At 43.1% G+C, this 19432-nt stretch overlaps 1 protein-coding gene across 4 annotated transcripts in view; it reads right to left on the reverse strand.

Moving 5' to 3' along the window:
* GARRE1 (granule associated Rac and RHOG effector 1) overlaps window positions 1–19432 on the reverse strand; it is a 92041-nt gene that overhangs the window by 52506 nt on the left and 20103 nt on the right. For 2 of the 4 annotated variants that reach the window (XM_066348263.1, XM_066348264.1), the window contains exons 2-3: window positions 12494–12548; window positions 4447–5715 (exon numbers count right to left, since the gene is read on the reverse strand). In XM_066348263.1, the coding sequence (XP_066204360.1) occupies window positions 4447–4941 (495 nt within the window). In that variant the 5' untranslated portion in view covers window positions 4942–5715; window positions 12494–12548. The remainder of the gene's footprint in view (window positions 1–4446; window positions 5716–12493; window positions 12549–19432) is intronic. The other 2 variants (XM_066348265.1, XM_066348267.1) reach the window with 1 other exon arrangement.

Here is a 19432-nt window from a genome sequence, read left to right on the forward strand (position 1 = left end):
GAAACAACAAATAATGCTCTGTGGAAAAAAGCAAAATGTTAAGCCTGCAGGCCTACATTTGGCAATCACATTTTAGAATTAACTTAGAGGTCAGCTGTTTGAAACTTAAAATATACTCAGATTCTAAAACCCATCAATAGCATTTACTTTCCAGTCTAGCCTCCGAAATCCTGTTTACCCCATAATGTATAAAAACATGGTAGTATTCCAGCTATCCCAATCACAAGTCAATGGGGAAAGCCAAGTCAAAATTCCAAACCACAACAATAATGAAATATTCCCCTGCTCAGCTCAAGTGGTCTATGCTGGCCCCAGGGAAGCAGAAGGAACAAGGAGGTACTATTGTGCCTCAGTGGCTTAGTAAACCCCTACTCCTCAAGGCTGGTTCACCCTCTAGTTGTTGTGACTTGGGGAACAACAAAACTCGCCTGAAGAATTGGAGGCCAAGTGGCCCTGCAGGTCTCACTCTGGCTCCTCCAGCACAAGAGGCATAGCTTTAAGAAGAGCTTAATACTGTTCAGGTTAAAATAAAAGCCTTCCTTATTTGTCAAACTACTCTTGTCTAAATTTTAATAAAACTGTAAGTTAATTATGTCATTACAGATGATAGCTGTACCAGTCTGGATCTAATACTTGTTCAACAGAGGGCAGAGTACTTAACTGCTCTTGCCACATCTCTGCAAAGCAGTGACCAAGCACACTGTTGGCTGAACTACGTACTTGGTTCTTCATTTGAACAAACCAAAGCTGAAGCTGCACATTTGAACAGGCACAAATACTTATTCGTGCATGCAGAGACAAGAGCCTGCAATGGCACATACCAATCTGTTAATGGCGGTCACTTCTGGCAAAAATAATGGTATGGGAGAGTAAAGCAGTAGTTTTGCTTTACTTTCTTTTGAGAATTGCATTTTAAAAATACATGCTGTATGCCTGACCAGGTGGTAGTGCAATGGACAGAGCGTCAACCTGTGATGCTGAGGACCCAGGTTCGAAATCCGAGGTCAATGGCTTCAGTGCGGGCTTACCAACTTGAGTGTGGGGTCGCTGGTTTGAGTGTGGGATCATAGACATGACCTCATGGTTGCTGGTTGAGTCCAAGGACACTGGCTTGAGTAAGGGGTCACTGGCTTGGCTGGAGCCTCCTGGTCAAGGCACGTACGAGAAGCAATCATTTAAATGAACAACTTAAGTGACACAACTACGAGTTGATGCTTCTCATCTCTCTCCCTTTCTGATTCTCTTTCTAAAGAAAAGAATCAACCAATGAATGCATTGTAAGTGGAACAACAAGTCGATGATTCTCTCTCCCCCTTCCTCTCTCTTTAAAGAAATCAATGAGGCCTCCCTGACCTGTGGTGGCGCAGTAGATAAAGCATCAACCTGGAATGCTTAGGTTGCAGGTTCGAAATCCCAGGCTTGCCTGGTCAGGGCATATATAGGAGTTGATGCTTCCTGCTCCTCCCCCTGTTCTCTCTCTCTCTTTTTTTTCTCTCTCTCTCTCCAATAAAAATGAATAAATACAATCTAAATAAATAAATAATGGACATTGATGGATTTCAAACACTTTTTAAAAAAATCAATAAATAATTTATTATTAAAAATAAAAAATACTTCGAACTATGACAAGCCATTTTATTTATTTATTTATTTTTAAAGATTTTATTTATTCAATTTTCAGAGAGGAGAGAGAGAGAGAGAAAGGGAGGAGCAGGAAGCATCAACTCCCATATGTGCCTTGACCAGGCAAGCCCAGGGTATCGAACAGGTGCCCTCAGCATTCTAGGTTGAAGCTTTATCCCACTGCACCACCACCAGTCAGGCAATGACAAGCCATTTTAAAAACACTTCAAAATGATAATTTCCCTGAATATAAAATATAATCATAGAAATAACCAGAAATAATATGTTTAGATAGATTCAAAATAGGACCGCCCAAAAAAGTTTTACATTTATACTAGCAGGTTCAACAAACTATAGCTCGTGGGCCAAATCCAGTTCAATAGACAGGCACAACGTAAAACCGGTTTTTACATTTTTAAAGGGTTATATATAAAAAAAAAGAGCATGTGACAGAGATTCCATGTAACCAATGAAGCCTGAAATTTACTATTTGCCCTCTATAGAAAAAGTTTAATGATTCCTGAATTGCACCAAGAATACTGTGCCTTTCCAAAAATAGTTTTAAATTTCTATTGGGAATGCCTTCAAAATCACTTTTAAACACAATAAAAATTAGCCTGACCTGTGGTGGCGCAGTGGATAAAGCGTCGACCTGGAACGCTGAGGTCGCCGGTTCATAACCCTGTACTTGTCTGGTCAAGGCACATATGGGAGTTGATGCTTTCCTGTTCCTCCCCCCTTTCTCTCTCTTACTCTCTCTCCTCTCTAAAAATGAATAAATTTTTTTAAAAAAAATTAAAAAAAAAACAACACAATAAAAACTAGTTGTGTTATTTAACAGTCTACTTCTTTTTCCCCCCAAATTACTGCAGTATAAATAGCTTATATAGCCAACTCAAATCTTCAGATTTGCCTCAGAAGACTGATGATTTCCTGAAATAAAATTCAGCCTCAAGATGGGGAAAAGAAAACTCTTCCTGCTAACATCCAGAAACCTGACCTATGATGTACTGCTAAAAAGTGTGATAGAAAAAAAACCCCTCAGAATTCTCTGTGCAGATTAAGAATAATTTAAATAATCTAGTAGTGACATTAATATAACAGACCACAGTTTAATAAATCATTTCCTAAATGAAGGAAAGATAAAGGTCATCTTTACTCTGGATGAAATTTGTATTCTAATCTTACATTCAAATCTAGAACCTTGAAAGAGAAAGAATATTTCATTTTGACTATCAAAGACCCTATGGAACATATCAATTAAGAATCAAATCCATCCAGCCTGACCAGGGTGTGGCACAGTGGATAAAGCGTTGGAATGGGACATGGAGGACCCAGGTTCGAAACCCCGAGGTCCCAGCTTGAGCAAGGGCACATCTGGCTTGAGCATGGGCTCACCGGCTTGAGTGTGGGATCATGGACATGACCCCATGGTCACTGGTTTGAAGCCCAAGGTTGCTGGCTTGAACCCAAGGTCACTGGCTTGAGCAAGGGTCTTCTATAGCCCCTTGGTCAGGGCACATATGAGAAAGCAATCAATGAACAACTAAAGTGCCACAACGAAGAACTGATGCTTCTCATCTCTCTCCCTTCCTGTCTGTCCCTATCTGTCCCTCTCCCTGTCTCTCTTTCTGTTACACACACACACACACACACACACACACACACACAAAGAATCAGATGCATCCAGTTGTGAACAGCTGTGAATTTAGAACTGGAAAAATAATTTATCCTGTAAACATGTGTGAAACTTTCTACATTAAACCAATGGTGCTATATAATGACAACCCACAAATAAAGCTCATAATATTTCATTCTCAGTCTCTACCCTGTGCTTTTAATAGTATGTTTTCTGGAAATTAAGTTACAATTTGGAAATTTAAAGGAAACAAAATATAGGTTGATTTATTTGTTTAATAATCTTTTAACCTATTTAATTTTAAATTAAAGCAATTCAGAACCTGGCATACACAAATTTTTTATAGGGAGAGAGTATTAATAGAAAGAGGCAGCCCTGTGCCTGACCAGGCGGTGGCGCAGTGGATAGAGCATCAGACTGGGATGCGGAGGACCCAGGTTCGAGACCCCGAGATCACCAGCTTAAGCACAGGCTCATCTGGTTTGAGCAAAGCTCAACAGCTTGGACCCAAGGTCGCTGGCTCCAGCAAGGGGTTACTCGGTCTGCTGAAGGCCTACGGTCAAGGCTCATATGAGAAAGCAATCAATGAACAACTAAGGTGTCGCAACAAAAAACTTATGACTGATGCTTCTCACCTCTCTCCATTTGTTTGTCCCTATCTATCCCTCTCTTTGACTTTCTATATCCATTAAAAAAAAGAAAGAGGAGGCCCTGGCCAGTTGGCTTAGCGGTAGAGTGTTGGCCTGGTGTGTGCAAGTCCCGGGTTCGATTCCCAGCCAGGGCACATAAGAGAAGCGCCCATCTGCTTTTCCACTCTTCCCCCTCTCCTTTTTCTCTATCTCTCTCTTCCCTTCCCACAGCCAAGGCTCCATTGGAGCAAAGTTGGCCTGGGTGCTGAGGATGGCTCCGTGGCCTCCACTCAGGGCTAGAATGACTCCTGTTGCAACAGAGCAACACCCCAGATGGGCAGAGCATCACCCCCTAGTGGGCATGCCAGGTGGATCCCAGTCAGGCACATGCAGGCATCTGTCTCTCTACTCCCTAGTTCTCACTTCAGACAAGAAAAAAAGAAAGAAAGAGGATAAAGACCATCATTATGGTGACTTGGGAAAAAACTAAGACAACATTCTCCTTTACCTCTGGAATACATTTTCAACTTAATTAGGACACAGAAAATACACTACCTCAATGTCCTGGAGACTGAATTCCTTCTGATCTGTAAAGTTTGCAGCCCCAGCACTAAGTTCCATCAGCATCTTAGCAATCTCGGGCTTGATGGCCGAAGTCAGCCGACTAGCTGCTTCCATGACATGCTCCTGTACATCTTTGAGCTGCATGGCTGCCTTGGAGTAGTGCGAGTTCCTGAACACAGTGCTGAAGAGATCTGTGAGGAATGTACTGGCACGGCAGAAGACATTGAGGGCGTCCAGGTACTTGGAGATGCCCTGCTGGATGTCTGCGATGGGAGTGGAGTGGGGCATGGCATGGTGGCAGCTGCCTGCAGCAGTCAGACTGCCCAGGGAGGCAGTGGTGGCCGTAGATGCCAGGGGAGCACTCAGTGCTCGGCCCAGCTCAGGCATCGGGTACTGCTGGTGCTGCTGCACCTTCTGCTTGGACCCGCCAAGCAGGAAGCGCCGCTTGTAGTCCATTTTACTGTCCTGGGCACTGCAGCAATACATGCGGGAGAGGGTACTGTTCCAGTGACCGTGAGAGGGTCAGGGTTCTGAGTCTTTTTTCCCCAAAAAATTGTGGCTAGGTATAAAAATAGTGGAGTTCTGAAAATCTAAGTTTTAAAAAAGGCATTTCCATGAGGCAGATGACCATGTGATCCAATGTAGATGTGAGAAGGGTAACAAGTTTATATATTTAGTATTTTCAGTGTAGGCAGGACATCTGACAAAAATGCTGGATAAAAACTGTTAGCATTCCACTTTTAATAAAAAGATATGCTTTCTGAGAAAAATGCTTACTTCTAGTTACTTTGCAAGAATACTTTGAAACTTATATTTACAATGACAGAAAAATAACTTAACTTTAAAAAAATGTAATATAATGTATCCTCAATATACCAGAAAAGTTAGAACCCAAAAACCCACAAGCTGATCAACAGCAATTTAAAAAGCAGTACAGAATTACTTCACACTAAATCCTTAAGGAGGAAGAGCAAACCTCTGCAGAATTTTGACAGAGCCTGCCTGCCAAATCCATTTACCAGTAAAGCTTCTTCTGAATGCAAAAATTTTCCAAATTTCTTTTAATATTTTCTGAAAACAAGACTTTGTTTTTTAAAAAATGGTATTTGTTATTTTAAGTCTTCTCCTTTCCTTTTGTTTGCTGAGGTAGCAGTTTCCTTGAAACGTTAATAAGAGGTACTTCCAGACTGGCTTGGCCCACAATTGTAAAGTCTGAAGCAAGAATGCACAGATGTAATTGTAAGGCCTCTAAGTCATTTCCTGTAAGAGGGAAAATAAGATAAAGTTAGAAAAGTTACAGGACAAGGAATAATTCTGGAACATTAACTCCTGAAATGCTATTATCCACAAAGGTGGGCTACAAATGCATAACAGATCATATTATAACCTTACAAGAGTAGGTACAACAGTGAGAGCTGAACTATGACATGATGATTGCTATGTTTGTAATGCAAAAATAATACAAGAGCAATAGTTTGATTCCACACCAACCACTCCAAAGCAAAGGCTAGTAACTGACACATCAAGCAGGGCCTAGATTCACGTTGACAAGCACAGCACCCACAAAATTTTAAGGAGATTCAGAAAAGGGAGTGATGAGTAAAGAGAGAGAAATCAGAAAGGTTGTTATGAAAAAAATGTTACTTTGACATAGGCCTTGAATGTAGGATAGGATTTGACAAGTGCAAAAGGGATGGGTGGGTCTCCTCAGGTGAAAGGACAACCATAGCACAGGCCTGAAGCAAGGCCTGACCTGTGGTGGTGCAGTAGATAAAAGCATTGGACCTACAGTGCTGAGGTTGCCAGTTAGAGACCCTGGGCTTGCCTGGTCAAGGCACATATGGGAAGCAACTATGAGTTGGTGCTTCCTGCTCCTCCCCAACCCTACTTCTCTTTCTCCTCTCTCTAAAAATCAGTAACTCTGAATATACTAAAACACATATAGTATGTAAATTATAAACCCATAAACTTATTATTTAAAAAAAAGTTATTTCACACCCTGGCCTGATAGCTCAGTTGGCATTGTCCCCATATGTGAAGGTTGCAGGTTCGATCCCTGTTCAGGCCACATACAGATCAGTGTTTCTGTCCCTCCCTTCCTCTCTCTAAACTCAATACATAAATTATAAAAAAATTTATTTCATCTTTCATTGCCATTTTCCTTATGTGAACTTATTTAATAGCAAAAGGCACATAAGTTCCTTTTGTAAACAAAAACAAGTACATAAAAATAAGTTTCCCAGGGATACCTTTAATGTCAGGGTTAGTCTCCTTTTCATATTCCAACTAGAAATTTGCTATTTAAATGCTGCTATCCAGAACCTGTCTCTTAAAGATCATCTAATTTAGGCCCTTCAATTTACAGATGAAGAGGGGAAAATCCCAGGATACTGTATGTCTTGTATAGACCATACAGTGTCAGAATCAAACTTGGGTATCTTGAGTCTCAGAACTCCAAACACATTACATAAATGCTGTTCTGAACTACCTACACTGGGAGATAGATTAAGCTAAGCTGCAGTCACAAATCCTTAAGTAAGTGGCCTAACCTAATAAAAGATTTATTTCTTATTCACATAAAGTTGACTGTGGGTCTGGAAAGCCCTTCTTCAAGTTTTAGGGACATTATTGGAACTTGTGTTTTCTAGCACCAAAAAAAAAACCAAAAAAAAAAACAAAAACCAAAAAACCCCTCACACCATTGTTTACTGCTTCCTACTGGAGTGACACACATCATTTCCCCTCAAAGCACTTTGGCCTGAATTAGTCACTACTAATTCTAACCCATGTAACTACAAGAAAGGCTGGGAAATGCAAGGAGACATATGAAATAATGAGAAAGCATTAGAGTTGGCTTCAACTATCCAACCAGATCAGCTGTGTGTTGCAAAGTTCTAACTAGATGGTGAAAGCAATTCCGATTCAAACCTGGAAAGGCTGTATTGAAATGTGGAGTCCCCACAGTTGCTTTCCAGAGGCGAAGTGTTCTTACACAGGCTGCCCCAGGTCCTGTTCTTGTTGTTGTTGTTGTGTGTATGTATGCAGTGAGGGAGTGAAGGCAGTGGGGAGGGTATGGTTACCCACAGCTTTGAGAAACTGATGCAAGAACCCTCCTTAGTCAAACACATATCCAAAACATCAAAGTTTCCATTCATTTGTGGTACTGGAGCCTCAGGTGAAGAACCACCTGCCCTCTACACTCCCTGTGCGTCCTTATCCCTACAGAGCTACAGGCAACAGGTGACTATGAAAACTGAGCCTCACTTTCTGCATTTAGTGTTGGCCCAGAAGGTAACCCAAACAGCAGAGCCTTACAGCTCAGGCTAATGCATTAAAGGGAACCAGAGGCCCTGGCTAGTTGGCTCAGTGGTAGAGTCGGCCCAGCACATGGAAGTCCCAGGTCTGATTCCCAGTCAGGGCACACAGGAGAAGCATCTATCTGCTTCTCCACCCCTGCCCCTCTCGCTTCTCTCTTGCTCTCTTCTCCTCCCCTCCTGCAGCCATGGCTGATGGATAGAGTGGGCCCCAGGCACTGAGGATGTCCCGATGGTCTCTGCCTCAGGTGCTAAAAAAAAGGGGGGCTCTGGATGCAACAGAGCAAGGGTCCCAGATGGGCAGAGCATTGCCCCATAGTGGGCTTGCTGGGTGGATCCCAGTCGGGGCGCATGTGGGAGTCTGTCTCTGCCTCCCCTTCACTCACTCACTCACTCACTCAATCAATAAATGCAACCAAAGAGAAATATTCTTGGGACCCTTTGTATGCATACCACTCACTACCTATGCCCCTAATACACGGTGTGGTCCTTGTCCAGGACCAAAGGTGCAATTGCACTGGAATAAGTCTGTCTATAGGTCATCAGGATACAGGGGCAGTCATAATGATGCACTAAATATATATTTTTAATTTTTTTTATTGATTTGAGAGAGAGAGAGAGAGAGACAGGAAGGGAGAAAGAGGGGACAGAAATATGGGAAGCATCAACTTGTAGTTGCTTCACTTTAGTTGTTCATTGCTTCTCTGCTAAACATGTTACTAAGAATCAAAATATTAAGCCCTGGCCGGTTTGCTTAGCAGTAGAGGGTTTGCTCAGCAGTAGAGCGTCGGCCCAGCATGTGCAAGTCCCAGGTTCAATTCCCGTCCAGGCACACAGGAGAAGCCCCCATCTTCTTCTCCACCCTTGCCCCTCTCTCTATCTCTCTCTTCCCCTCCATAGCCAAGGCTTCATTGAAGCTAAGTTGGCCCAGGCGCTGAGGATGGCTCTGTGGCCTCTGCCTCAGGCGCTAGAATGGCTCCAGTCACAACGGACCAACACCCCAGATGGGCAGAGCATTGCCCTCTAGTGGGCATGCCGGGTGGATCCCGGTCGGGCGCATGCAGGAGTCTGTCTCTCTGCCTCTCCACTTCTCATTTTAGAAAAATTAAAAAAAAAAAAAAAAGAATGGAAATATTGTTCTTGAGGTTGGGGAGAGAGAAAGCCAAGCAGAGAGAGAGAGAGGATATAAAGCCTCAACTCGTAGTTGCTTTCACTTTAGTTGTACATTGATTGCTTCTCATACATGCCTTGACAGGGGCCAAGCCAAGTGTCTGCTTGCTGAAGCCAGCGACCTTTGGGCTCAAGCTGGTGAGCTTTGGTACTGTGTGGATGATCCCCTGGCTCAAGTCAGTGACTTTTCACTGATAAGCCTGTGCTCAGAGCCAGTGACCTCGAGTTTTGAACTGGCAATTTCAGCGTTCCAGCTCGACACTTTATCCACTGTGCCAGGCAAGAATGAAAAAATTTTAAGCAAGTTTTTCACAAGATGCCATAATATCATTTACTTTATTAAGACTAGGATGAAAAGAAAGAAGCAGCCAATGAAAACCAATGATGGAGTCCTAACCAGGTAGACTAGCTTAGTTGGTTAGAGCATCATCCTGATGTGGCAGGGTTACAGGTTTAATCCCCAGTCAGGGCACATACAAGAATAGACCACTGAACACATAAATAAGTAGAACAAGTGCATGGCTTCTTTCCCTTCTCCCAATCTCTAAAAAATCAATAATTAGATCAGAAAACTACTCTAGCCTGACCTGTGGTGGCACAGTGGATAAAGCATCGACCTGGAATGCTGAGGTCGCCAGTTGGAAACCCTGGGCTTACCTGGTATAGGCACATATGGGAGTTGATACTTCCTGCTCCTCCCCCTTTCTCTCTCTCTCTCTCTCTCCTCTCTAAAATGAATAAAGTCTTAAAATAAAATAAAAAAAAGAATCAGAATACTACTCTTAATGGAATGACTATTAAAATGCAGATTCCACATGACCTGTGGTGGAGCAGTGGATAAAGAGTTGATATGGCCTGACCAGGCGGTGGCACAGTGGATAGAGCATTGGACTGGGATGTGGAGGACCCAGGTTCGAGACCCTGAGTTCGCCAGCTTGAGTGTGGGCTCATCTGGTTTGAGCAAGGCTCACCAGCTTGAGCCCAAGGTCGCTGGCTCCAGCAAGGGGTCACTCGGTCTGCTGTAGCCTCCTGGTCAAGACACATATGAGAAATCAATCAATGAACAACTAAGGAGCTGCAACAAAGCATTGATGTTTCTCACCTCTCTCCCTTCCTGTCTGTCCCTATCTGTCACTCTCTCTAACTCTGCCACAAAAAAAAAAAAAAAAAAAAGAGTTGATATGGAATGCTGAGGTCACTGATTCGAAAGCCTAGGCTTGCTGGGTCAAGGGGTCAAGGCACATATGGGTAAGCAACTATGAGTTGATGCTTCCTGCTCTTCCCCACTCTTTCTCTCTCTCTTCTCTCTAAAATGAATAAAATCTTTTGAAAAATGCAGGTTCCTGGGGTACTATCCAAATCTAAAGAGTCAATTTTTGGGGGTAGGATCAGAGACTATGCAGTTTCAAAAGCTTTCCAGGTGACTCTGATGCATACTATAATTTGAGAACCAAAATGCTCAGCTGAAAACCTGATGAAAATAGCCATGACCAGTTGGCTCAGTGGTAGAGCATCAGCCCAGCGTGTGAATATCCTGGGTTCGATTCCCAGTCAGGGCACACAGGAGAAGTGCCCATCTGCTTCTCCACCCCTCCCCTTCTCACTTCTCTCTCTTTTCTTCTCCTGCAGCCATCGCTCCATTGGAAAGAGCTGGCCCCTGGCACTGAAGATGGCTCCATGGCCTCACCTCAGGCGCTAAGAAGAGGTCGGCTGCTGGGCAACAGAGCAACACCCCAGATGGGCACAGCACTGCCCCCTAGTGGGCTTTCCTGGTGGATCCCAGTCAGGGTGCATGCAGGAGTCTGTCTCTACCTCCCCTCCTCTCACTGAACAAAAAAAAAAAAAAAAAAAAAAAAAAAAGAAAACCTGCTGAAAGCAACAAGGATTGAGGGCACCTGAGCATGGACAGCTGAACATGCTGACTACATGAACACCACTTAATGCAACTCAGGTATTTCTCTAATATTCCTATTCAGTCAAGAATCCAGAAAGGGCACTCCCTACCCTCATGCATTGACTCTATTTCTGAGAACCAAGGAGTTGGTTGGACAATTCAATGAAAACTTCCATTTGTATCATAACTGCTTCTAACAAGACCCCATCAGTTCCATAGTCAAGCCTCCAGGCAGAAAGAACAAACTCTTTAAGATGAAAATTGGTTTTAATTTATTTTTTAACAGATTTGGTGTTCCTGTGCTGATCTCTGCCATAATCAAAACTAGACAGTGTTGAATTCAAGGAAATATTACAGAACTAAAAAACCATTCAAGTTCTATCATTGTCAAATTGGATTCTGAAAGGAAACAATACGCAGGAGAAGGAGGTGACATCCATCTAAGGAGTCTTCATAGTGGTGAGCATAATATTCCCTGACAAAATACTATTGGAAATTGAGGTTCACCATATTATTTTCTCTACTGTTGTATACGATTGACATTTCTGTAATAAAGTTTAAAATGCACACAACATGTATCCAAGCACCTAGATATAGTACTTTTATTTTTTTAAATAAAATTCTTTTCAATGCTTGTCTTACTATATTTTTAATGCTTACCCCACTCCATATTTATCTCCTGAAGGGCTAAAAACATGTTCGTAAGCTTTACTGTTGCCTAAGATTCCCAGACACAGAATAGGCCATTTTAGTAGACATCACACCTTTTCTTTTCTTTTAGCGAGAGAGACAGAGACAGAGACAGGGACAGATAGGGACACACAGGCAGGAACAGAGAGAGATGAGAAGCATCAATTCTTCCTGCAGCACCTTAGATGCTCACTGTTCTCATATGTGTCTTGACCAGGGGGCGTTAGCAAAGCGACCCTGGGCTCAAGCCAGCGACCCTGAGCTAAAGCCAGCAACCTTGGGTTTCAAGCCAGCAATCTTTGGGCTCAACCAGCAACCATGAGGTCATGTCTATAATCCCAAGTTCAAGTCAGAGACCCTGCGCTCAAACTGGATGAGGCTATACTCAAGCCAGTGACCTCGGGGTTTCAAACCTGCGTCCCAGTCTAATGCTCTATCCACTGCGCCACCGCCTGGTCAGGTGACGTCAGTCATACCTTTTCAACACCACAATAATTTGCAAAAGTTCTCATAGATTAAAATTGAACTCAGATCTGATTACTTCATTTAAAACATTCCTTTCTGCAATCAAAGTTATCAGCAATTTCTATTTCAAACAACAACAAAGAACATGCTTAAAACTCTGTAAAATTTAAGTAAAGAGGGTTTTCTTATACCCATAACTGATAAGATACAAAAAGTGGTCATCCTGAGAAAATCTGAAGAGCTTCCCCTTTAATATTATTTATTTATTGATTTTAGAAACAAAGGGAGGAAGAGATAAGGAGAGGGAAAGGGTGAGAGAAAAAAAGAAAGAGAAAGAGAATGTTTATGCATTCATTGATTGATTCCTGTATGTGTCATGACCAGGAATTGAAACTGCAACCTTGGCATATTGAGACGATGTGAAGAGCTTCCCTTTAAAGAGTACAGTGGATAAAGGTGGCCTCAGGGCAGACTAACTGGGTGAGATCCTGGCTCTGCCACTTACCAGCTATGGGACCTTGAACAAGTTCTTTAACCTCTCTGTGCCTCAGTTTCATCGTCTGTAAAATAGATATAATAACAGTAACTACTGTTATTGAGTTAAATAACTTTACACATATAAAGCACTTAGAATCATGCCTGGCACAATATTAAATACTACGTGTTTGATCTTATTACTATCATTCCCACACAATAATGACCTGTTATCATCATTCTTCTGGGGAAAAGTTACTGACAAACAAGAAAGGTTTTATAAAGTCACTCAATCCCTGAGTAGAAGAAATCTATGCATCCTAGAGCAGGCAGCATCATGTTTCAAAGAAAAGGTAGCTACAATTTGTGAACACAGAGAACAAATTTTAAATTCATTTAAGCCAACAAACAAAATAAAGTAAAAAGGAGTTCTGTTGACAGCAATGGTACGGCACAAAGGAGCTTCATTTCAAGATGACAAGCTAAATAAACAGGCACATGTACTTCCCTCTCCATCCTCCCCAAATCTCAACAACATAACTGTAAAGATGTTTGCAAAGGGAATCACAGCATAACAGTAATAAAAAGGGCTGAGGTCTATTTTAATGTCTATTTTAATGCTGGCCACTTTCTGGAAAATGTGGAGAAAGCAGTTAATTGTATGACAAGACCAGAACAATGCAAGACATTTCCCAGAACATTCAGAGTCAGAGGCAGGCAGAAAGCAGAGCCCCTTTTCCTGGAGGAGCTGGCTAAATGCCCAGCTTTCAGCGAGCAGGTACAGAAATCAGGAGTGGGAAATTGGTTCATCTACCTGATCTCCTCCATACTTCTTCTTTTTTTTTTTTTTTTTTTTTTATTCATTTTAGAAAGGAGAGAGAGAGAGAGAAGGGGGGAGGAGCAGGAAGCATCAACTCCCATATGTGCCTTGACCAGGCAAGCCCAGGGTTTCGAACCGGCGACCTCAGCATTTCCAGGTCGACGCTTTATCCACTGCGCCACCACAGGTCAGGCCTCCTCCATACTTCTTACTCTGGTCAATGAATCAGCCAACTACTATTAAGGTAAGAACAGGAACCCCTTATCATTCACGTATATAATCAGTTCAGTTGTTCACTGACAAGGATTGCCAGAGAGTAAAAGAAAACCAAGAGGACCAAAGGACAATGAAGATGAAAAGCAGATTACTTACTTTGTTAGCTGATTTAGTGTCTACAAATACTTATTTTTCTTTACAGAGACAGAGTCAGAGAGAAGGACAGATAGGGACAGACAGGAGATGAGAAGCATCAATTCTTCGTCGTGGCACCTTAGTTGTTCACCGATTGCTTTCTCATATGTGCCTTGACCAGGGGGCTACAGCAGAGCAAGTGGCCCCTTGCTCAAGCCAGCATCCTTTGGACTCAAGTCAGTGACCATGGGGTCATGTCTATGATCCCACGCTCAAGCCTGTGACCCCACACTGAAGCTGGTGAGCCTTGCTCAAGCCAGATGAGCCTACATTCATGCTGGCAACCTCAGGGTTTCGAACCTGGGTCCTCCGTATTCTAGTCTGAAGCTTTATCCACTGCACCACTGCCTGGTCAGTGGATAAACTTCTAAATATCAATGAGCCTGATCTGTGATGGAGCAGTGGATGAAGCATCGACCTGAAATGCTAAGGTCGCTGGTTCAAAACCCTGGGATTGGCCCTGGCCAGTTGGCTCAAGTTGTAGAGCGTCAGCCTGGCATGCAGGAGTCCCGAGTTCAATTCCTAGCCAGGGCACACAGGAGAAGCGCCCATCTGCTTCTCCACCCCTCCCCCTCTCCTTCCTCATTGTCTCTCTCTTCCCCTCCTGCAGCCAAGGCTCCATTGGAGCAAAGTTGGCCCAGGCGATGAGGATGGCTCCGTGGCTTCTGCCTCAGGTGCTAGAATGGCTCTGGTTGCAACAGAGCAACGCCCCAAATGGGCAAAGCATCGCACCCTGGTGGGCGTGCCGGGTGGATCCCGGTCGGGCGCATGTGGGAGTCTATCTGACTGCCTCCCCGTTTCCAGCTACAGAAAAATACAAAACAAACAAAAAACAAACAAACAAAAAACTCTGGGGTTTCCTAGACAAGGCACATATGGGAATGATTCTTCCTGCTCCTCACCCCTTCTCTCTCTCCTCTCTTTCTCTTCTCTCTCTAAAATAAATAAAATCTTTAAAAAGTAATAAAATTAAAAAAATTTAATTATAAATATCGATTAAAGGTAATTATAGAGGATATATACTAAATCTAGGAATTGCATTTTGAAATCACTGTAATTATATTTTCTGAAGTTCTCAATGAAAAATATATAATAAAAAAAATATTTTAAAACAAAAAAACATACCAGACCCCAGAAGAAACATGTATTAGTCCCAGAAAAACACCTGAAAAGGAGGTAGCTCAGTGGATAAAGTGTTGGACTAGGATGCAGAGGACCCAGGTTCGAAACCCCAAGGTTGCCGGCTTGAGCACAGGCTCACCAGCTTGAGCACAAGGTCACCAGCTTGAGCACGGGCACATAGACATGATCCCATAGTCGCTGGCTTGAGCCCAAAGGTTGCTGGCTTCAAGCCCAAAGCTGCTGGCTTGAGCCCAAGGTCACTGGTTTAAAGCCCAAGGTCACTGGCTTGAGCAAGGGGTCATTCACTGTGCTGTAGCCCCTTGGTCAAGGCACATGAGAAAGCAATCATCGAACAACTAAGGTGCTGCAACGAAGAACTGATGCTTCTCACTTCTTTCCCTTCCTGCCTGTCTGTCCCTCTCTCTGACTCTGTCTCTGCCAAAAAAAAAAAAAAAAATCTGATATCTGCAGAGATTTGAAATTTTTTTTTTTTACAGAGACAGAGTGAGAGAGAGAGAGGGATAGATAGGGACAGACAGACAGGAATGGAGAGAGAAGCATCAATTATCAGTTTTTCGTTGCAACACCTTAGTTGTTCATTGATTGCTTTTTCTTTTTTCTTTTTTCTTTTATTTTCTTTTATTTTATTTTATTTTATTTTACAGAGACAGAGAGAGAGTGATAGACAGGGACAGACAGACAGGAACAGAGAGATGAGAAGCATCAATCATTAGTTTTTCATTGCGTGTTGTGACACCTTAGTTGTTCATTGATTGCCTTCTCATACGTGCCTTGACCGCGGGCCTTCAGCAGACCGAGTAACCCCTTGCTCAAGCTGGCGACCTCGGGGTCTCGAACCTGGGTCTTCCGCATCCCAGTCCGATGCTCTATCCATGGTGTCACTGCCTGGTCAGGCTGATTGCTTTTTCATATGTGCCTTGACCGTGGGCCTTCAGCAGACTGACCCCCTGCTCGAGCCAGCGACCTTGGGTCCAAGCTGGTGAGCTTTTGCTCAAACCAGATGAGCCCACGCTCAAGCTGGCGACCTCAGGGTCTCAAACTTGGGTCTTCCGCATCCCAGTCCGACGCTCTATTCACTGCACCACCGCCCAGTCAGGCAGCAAGCAAAATCTTAAAGGAAGCAAATCATAAAGGAAGCAGAAATCAGGAAAGAAGTCTTGGGAAAAAAAATTATGATTGCCAATATAAAAAACAAGAAAAGATATAAAATGGGAGTACAGTAGGGTATAGGGGATACACACACTCACACATTTGCTTATACAGGCTGGGACAAAAGTAGGTTTACAGTTGTGAGTACATGGAACAGAATTTATTCTTGTATTATTATTTATTAATTATTGCATTATTTTCCATATAAACAACTATAAACCTAATTTTTCCCTACCCTGCATTTTTTAAAATTAAGCAATTGAAGAATAAACCAAAAACCAATAAAAATGTGTACCTATGAGGTATATAGAGAAAAGAACAAAAGCAGGGAAGAAAACCATACTTTCTATCTACCTTGTTTTATAGTTTTATCTTTTTTTTTTTTTTTTTGTATTTTTTTTCTGAAGCTGGAAATGGGGAGAGACAGTCAGACAGACTCCCGCATGCGCCCGACCGGGATCCACCCAGCACACCCACCAGGGGGCGATGCTCTGCCCCTCCGGGGCATCGCTCTGTTGTGACCAGAGCCACTCTAGCGCCTGGGGCAGAGGCCAAGGAGCCATCCCCAGCGCCTGGGCCATCTTTGCCTCGGGCAAAGGAGGGGCAGAGAGAGACAGAGAGGAAGGAGAGGGGGAGGGGTGGAGAAGCAGATGCGCGCTTCTCCTGTGTGCCCTGGCCGGAAATTGAACCCGGGACTTCTGCACGCCAGGCCGACGCTCTACCACTGAGCCAACCGGCCAGGGCCTATAGTTTTATCTTTAGAACCATGTAAATATTGTATATAACTTTTAAAAAGTAAATAAAAAACAATCCCTAAAAATAAAAAACAGACAACTTTCTAATGATAGTTTGTTGAACCCAAACTATCAAGAAGGTGGAATAACCACACTAAGAAAGTTTATTCCAAGTTAAAGCAGGGTTTTGACTGTAGTACCTCTCTGGTGTTAGACAACAAGGACAAAGGGACATGAATATAAAATTTAAAAAAATCCTTTAGTCATTTATTTGTATTTGATGTATCAGTTTGAAATCATAATTTTTTTTTTCTTTCCAAAAAATACATACTGGCCCTCACCAGGTAGCTCAGTCATTTAGAACATCCTACTGAAACACCAAGGTTGCGAGTTTGATCCCCAATCAGGGCACATGTGGGAAGTGACCAATGAACAAATAACTAAGTCGAACAATAAATGAATGCTTCTCTCTCTCTCTCACTGCCTCTCTCCCTTCCTCTCTCTGTCTCTCCAAAATCAATGAACAAAAAATTTTAAATTAAAAAATCAAAAATATTTATTTAGAATGGAAAGGCCTAAAATTCACATCCCAGTTACAACAAATGCCCCTAAGACAATTTCCCACCAAAAGGAATTCGAGTTGGCTGATTATTTATCTGGGGTCAAAAACAAAAAGATAAGCCCAGCAATTCTATCAGGCTAGAAGCAAGGAACCCATCTAATACTACTACCTAGGTTCATGTCAAAAGGACCCGGAGTCGCCTGACCAGGCAGGTGGTGGCCAGTGGATAAAGCATCCGACTGGGAAGCAGAGGACCCAGGTTCGAGACCCTGAGGTCGCCAGCTTGAGTGCGGGCTCATCTGGTTTGAGCAAGGCTCACCAGCCCAAGGTTACTGGCTCGAGCAAGGGGTCACTCACTCTGCTGTAGCCCCATGGTCAAGACACATATGAGAAAGCAATCGGTGAACTAAGATGCCGTAATAAAGAACTAATATTTCTCATCTCTCTCCCTTTCTGTCTGTCTGTCCCTATCTCTGACTCTCTCTGTCTCTGTCACAAAAAAAAAAAGGGGGCCCTGGCCGGTTGGCTCAGCGGTAGAGCGTCGGCCTGGCGTGCGGGGGACCCGGGTTCGATTCCCGGCCAGGGCACATAGGAGAAGCGCCCATTTGCTTCTCCACCCCCAACCCCCTCCTTCCTCTCTGTCTCTCTCCTCCCCTCCCACAGCCAAGGCTCCATTGGAGCAAAGATGGCCCAGGCGCTGGGGATGGCTCCTTGGCCTCTGCCCCAGGCGCTAGAGTGGCTCTGGTCGCGGCAGAGTGACCCCCTGGAAGAACAGAGCATCGCCCCCTGGTGGGCAGAGCGTCGCCCCCTGGTGGGCGTGCTGGGTGGATCCCGGTCGGGCGCATGTGGGAGTCTGTCTGTCTGACTGTCTCTCCCCGTTTCCAGCTTCAGAAAAATACAAAAAAAAAAAAAAAAAAAAAAAGGACCTGGAGTCAATTTGAAGAAAAAGTTCTACTAATGAACAATAATGGGACAATTTAAGCATCAAAAAGAGTATCTCTCCTGGAGAAAAACTCATTAAATATATAAAAGTTAATGAGTTTGGACTTGACAATGATTTCGTAGATATGACAACAAATGGACAGGCAATAAAATAAAAAATAGGCTAAATAGACTTCATCAAAATGATAAATTTTGTACATGAAAGGACACTATTAATAGACTTAAAAGGCAGCCCAATGAATGGGAGAAAATACCATGTATCTGAAAAGGAATTAATATCCAGAATATATCAAGAACTTCTAGCCTGACCAGGCGGTGGCGCAGTGGATAGAGTGTCGGACTGAGATGCAGAGGACCCAGGTTCGAGACCCTGAGGTCGCCAGCTTAAGTGCAGGCTCATCTGGTTTGAGCAAAATCCCACCAGCTTGAACCCAAGGTCGCTGGCTCCAGCAAGGGGTTACTCGGTCTGCTGAAGGCCCACGGTCAAGGCACATATGAGAAAGCAATCAATGCACAACTAAGGTGTTCCAACGCGCAATGAAAAACTAATGATTGATGTTTCTCATCTCTCTCCATTCCTGTCTGTCTGTCCCTGTCTATCCCTCTCTCTGACTCACTGTCTCTGTAAAAAAAAAACACCAAAAAACCAAAAAACAAAACAAAAAAAGAACTTCTACAATTCATTATATCACATGCCATTGGATCAAAAAACCAAAAAATCCAATTGTAAAATGGGTAAAGGACTTGAATAGAAATCTGTCCTAAGAAGTAAAGCAATAAGCACATGAAAAGATGCTTAACGCCTGACCAGTGGTGGCGTAGTGGAGAAAGTGTTGACCTAAAATGCAGAGGTTGCTGGTTCGAAACCCTGGGCTTGCCCGGTCAAGGCATGTATGGGAGTTGATGCTTCCTGCTCCTCGCCCTCCCTCCCTCCCTCTCTCTCTCCTCTGTAAAATGAATAAATAATAATAAAAAATAAATTAAAAAAAGATGCTTAACATCACTAATCACTAGAGATATGCAACGTAAAACCACAATGAGATGCCACTTCTTATCCATAAGGATGGCTGTTATAAAAAGGAAAAAACAGAAAGTGATTTGTTGGCAAGGATGTGAAAAAACTGGAACCCTATGCATTGCTAGTGGGAATATAAGATGGTACAGGCACTCTGGAAAAACTGTATGGCAGCCCCTCAAAAAATTAAACAC

Source organism: Saccopteryx leptura, chromosome 9 (genome assembly GCF_036850995.1).
Source record: "Saccopteryx leptura isolate mSacLep1 chromosome 9, mSacLep1_pri_phased_curated, whole genome shotgun sequence".
NCBI classification, from domain to species: Eukaryota; Metazoa; Chordata; class Mammalia; order Chiroptera; family Emballonuridae; genus Saccopteryx; species Saccopteryx leptura.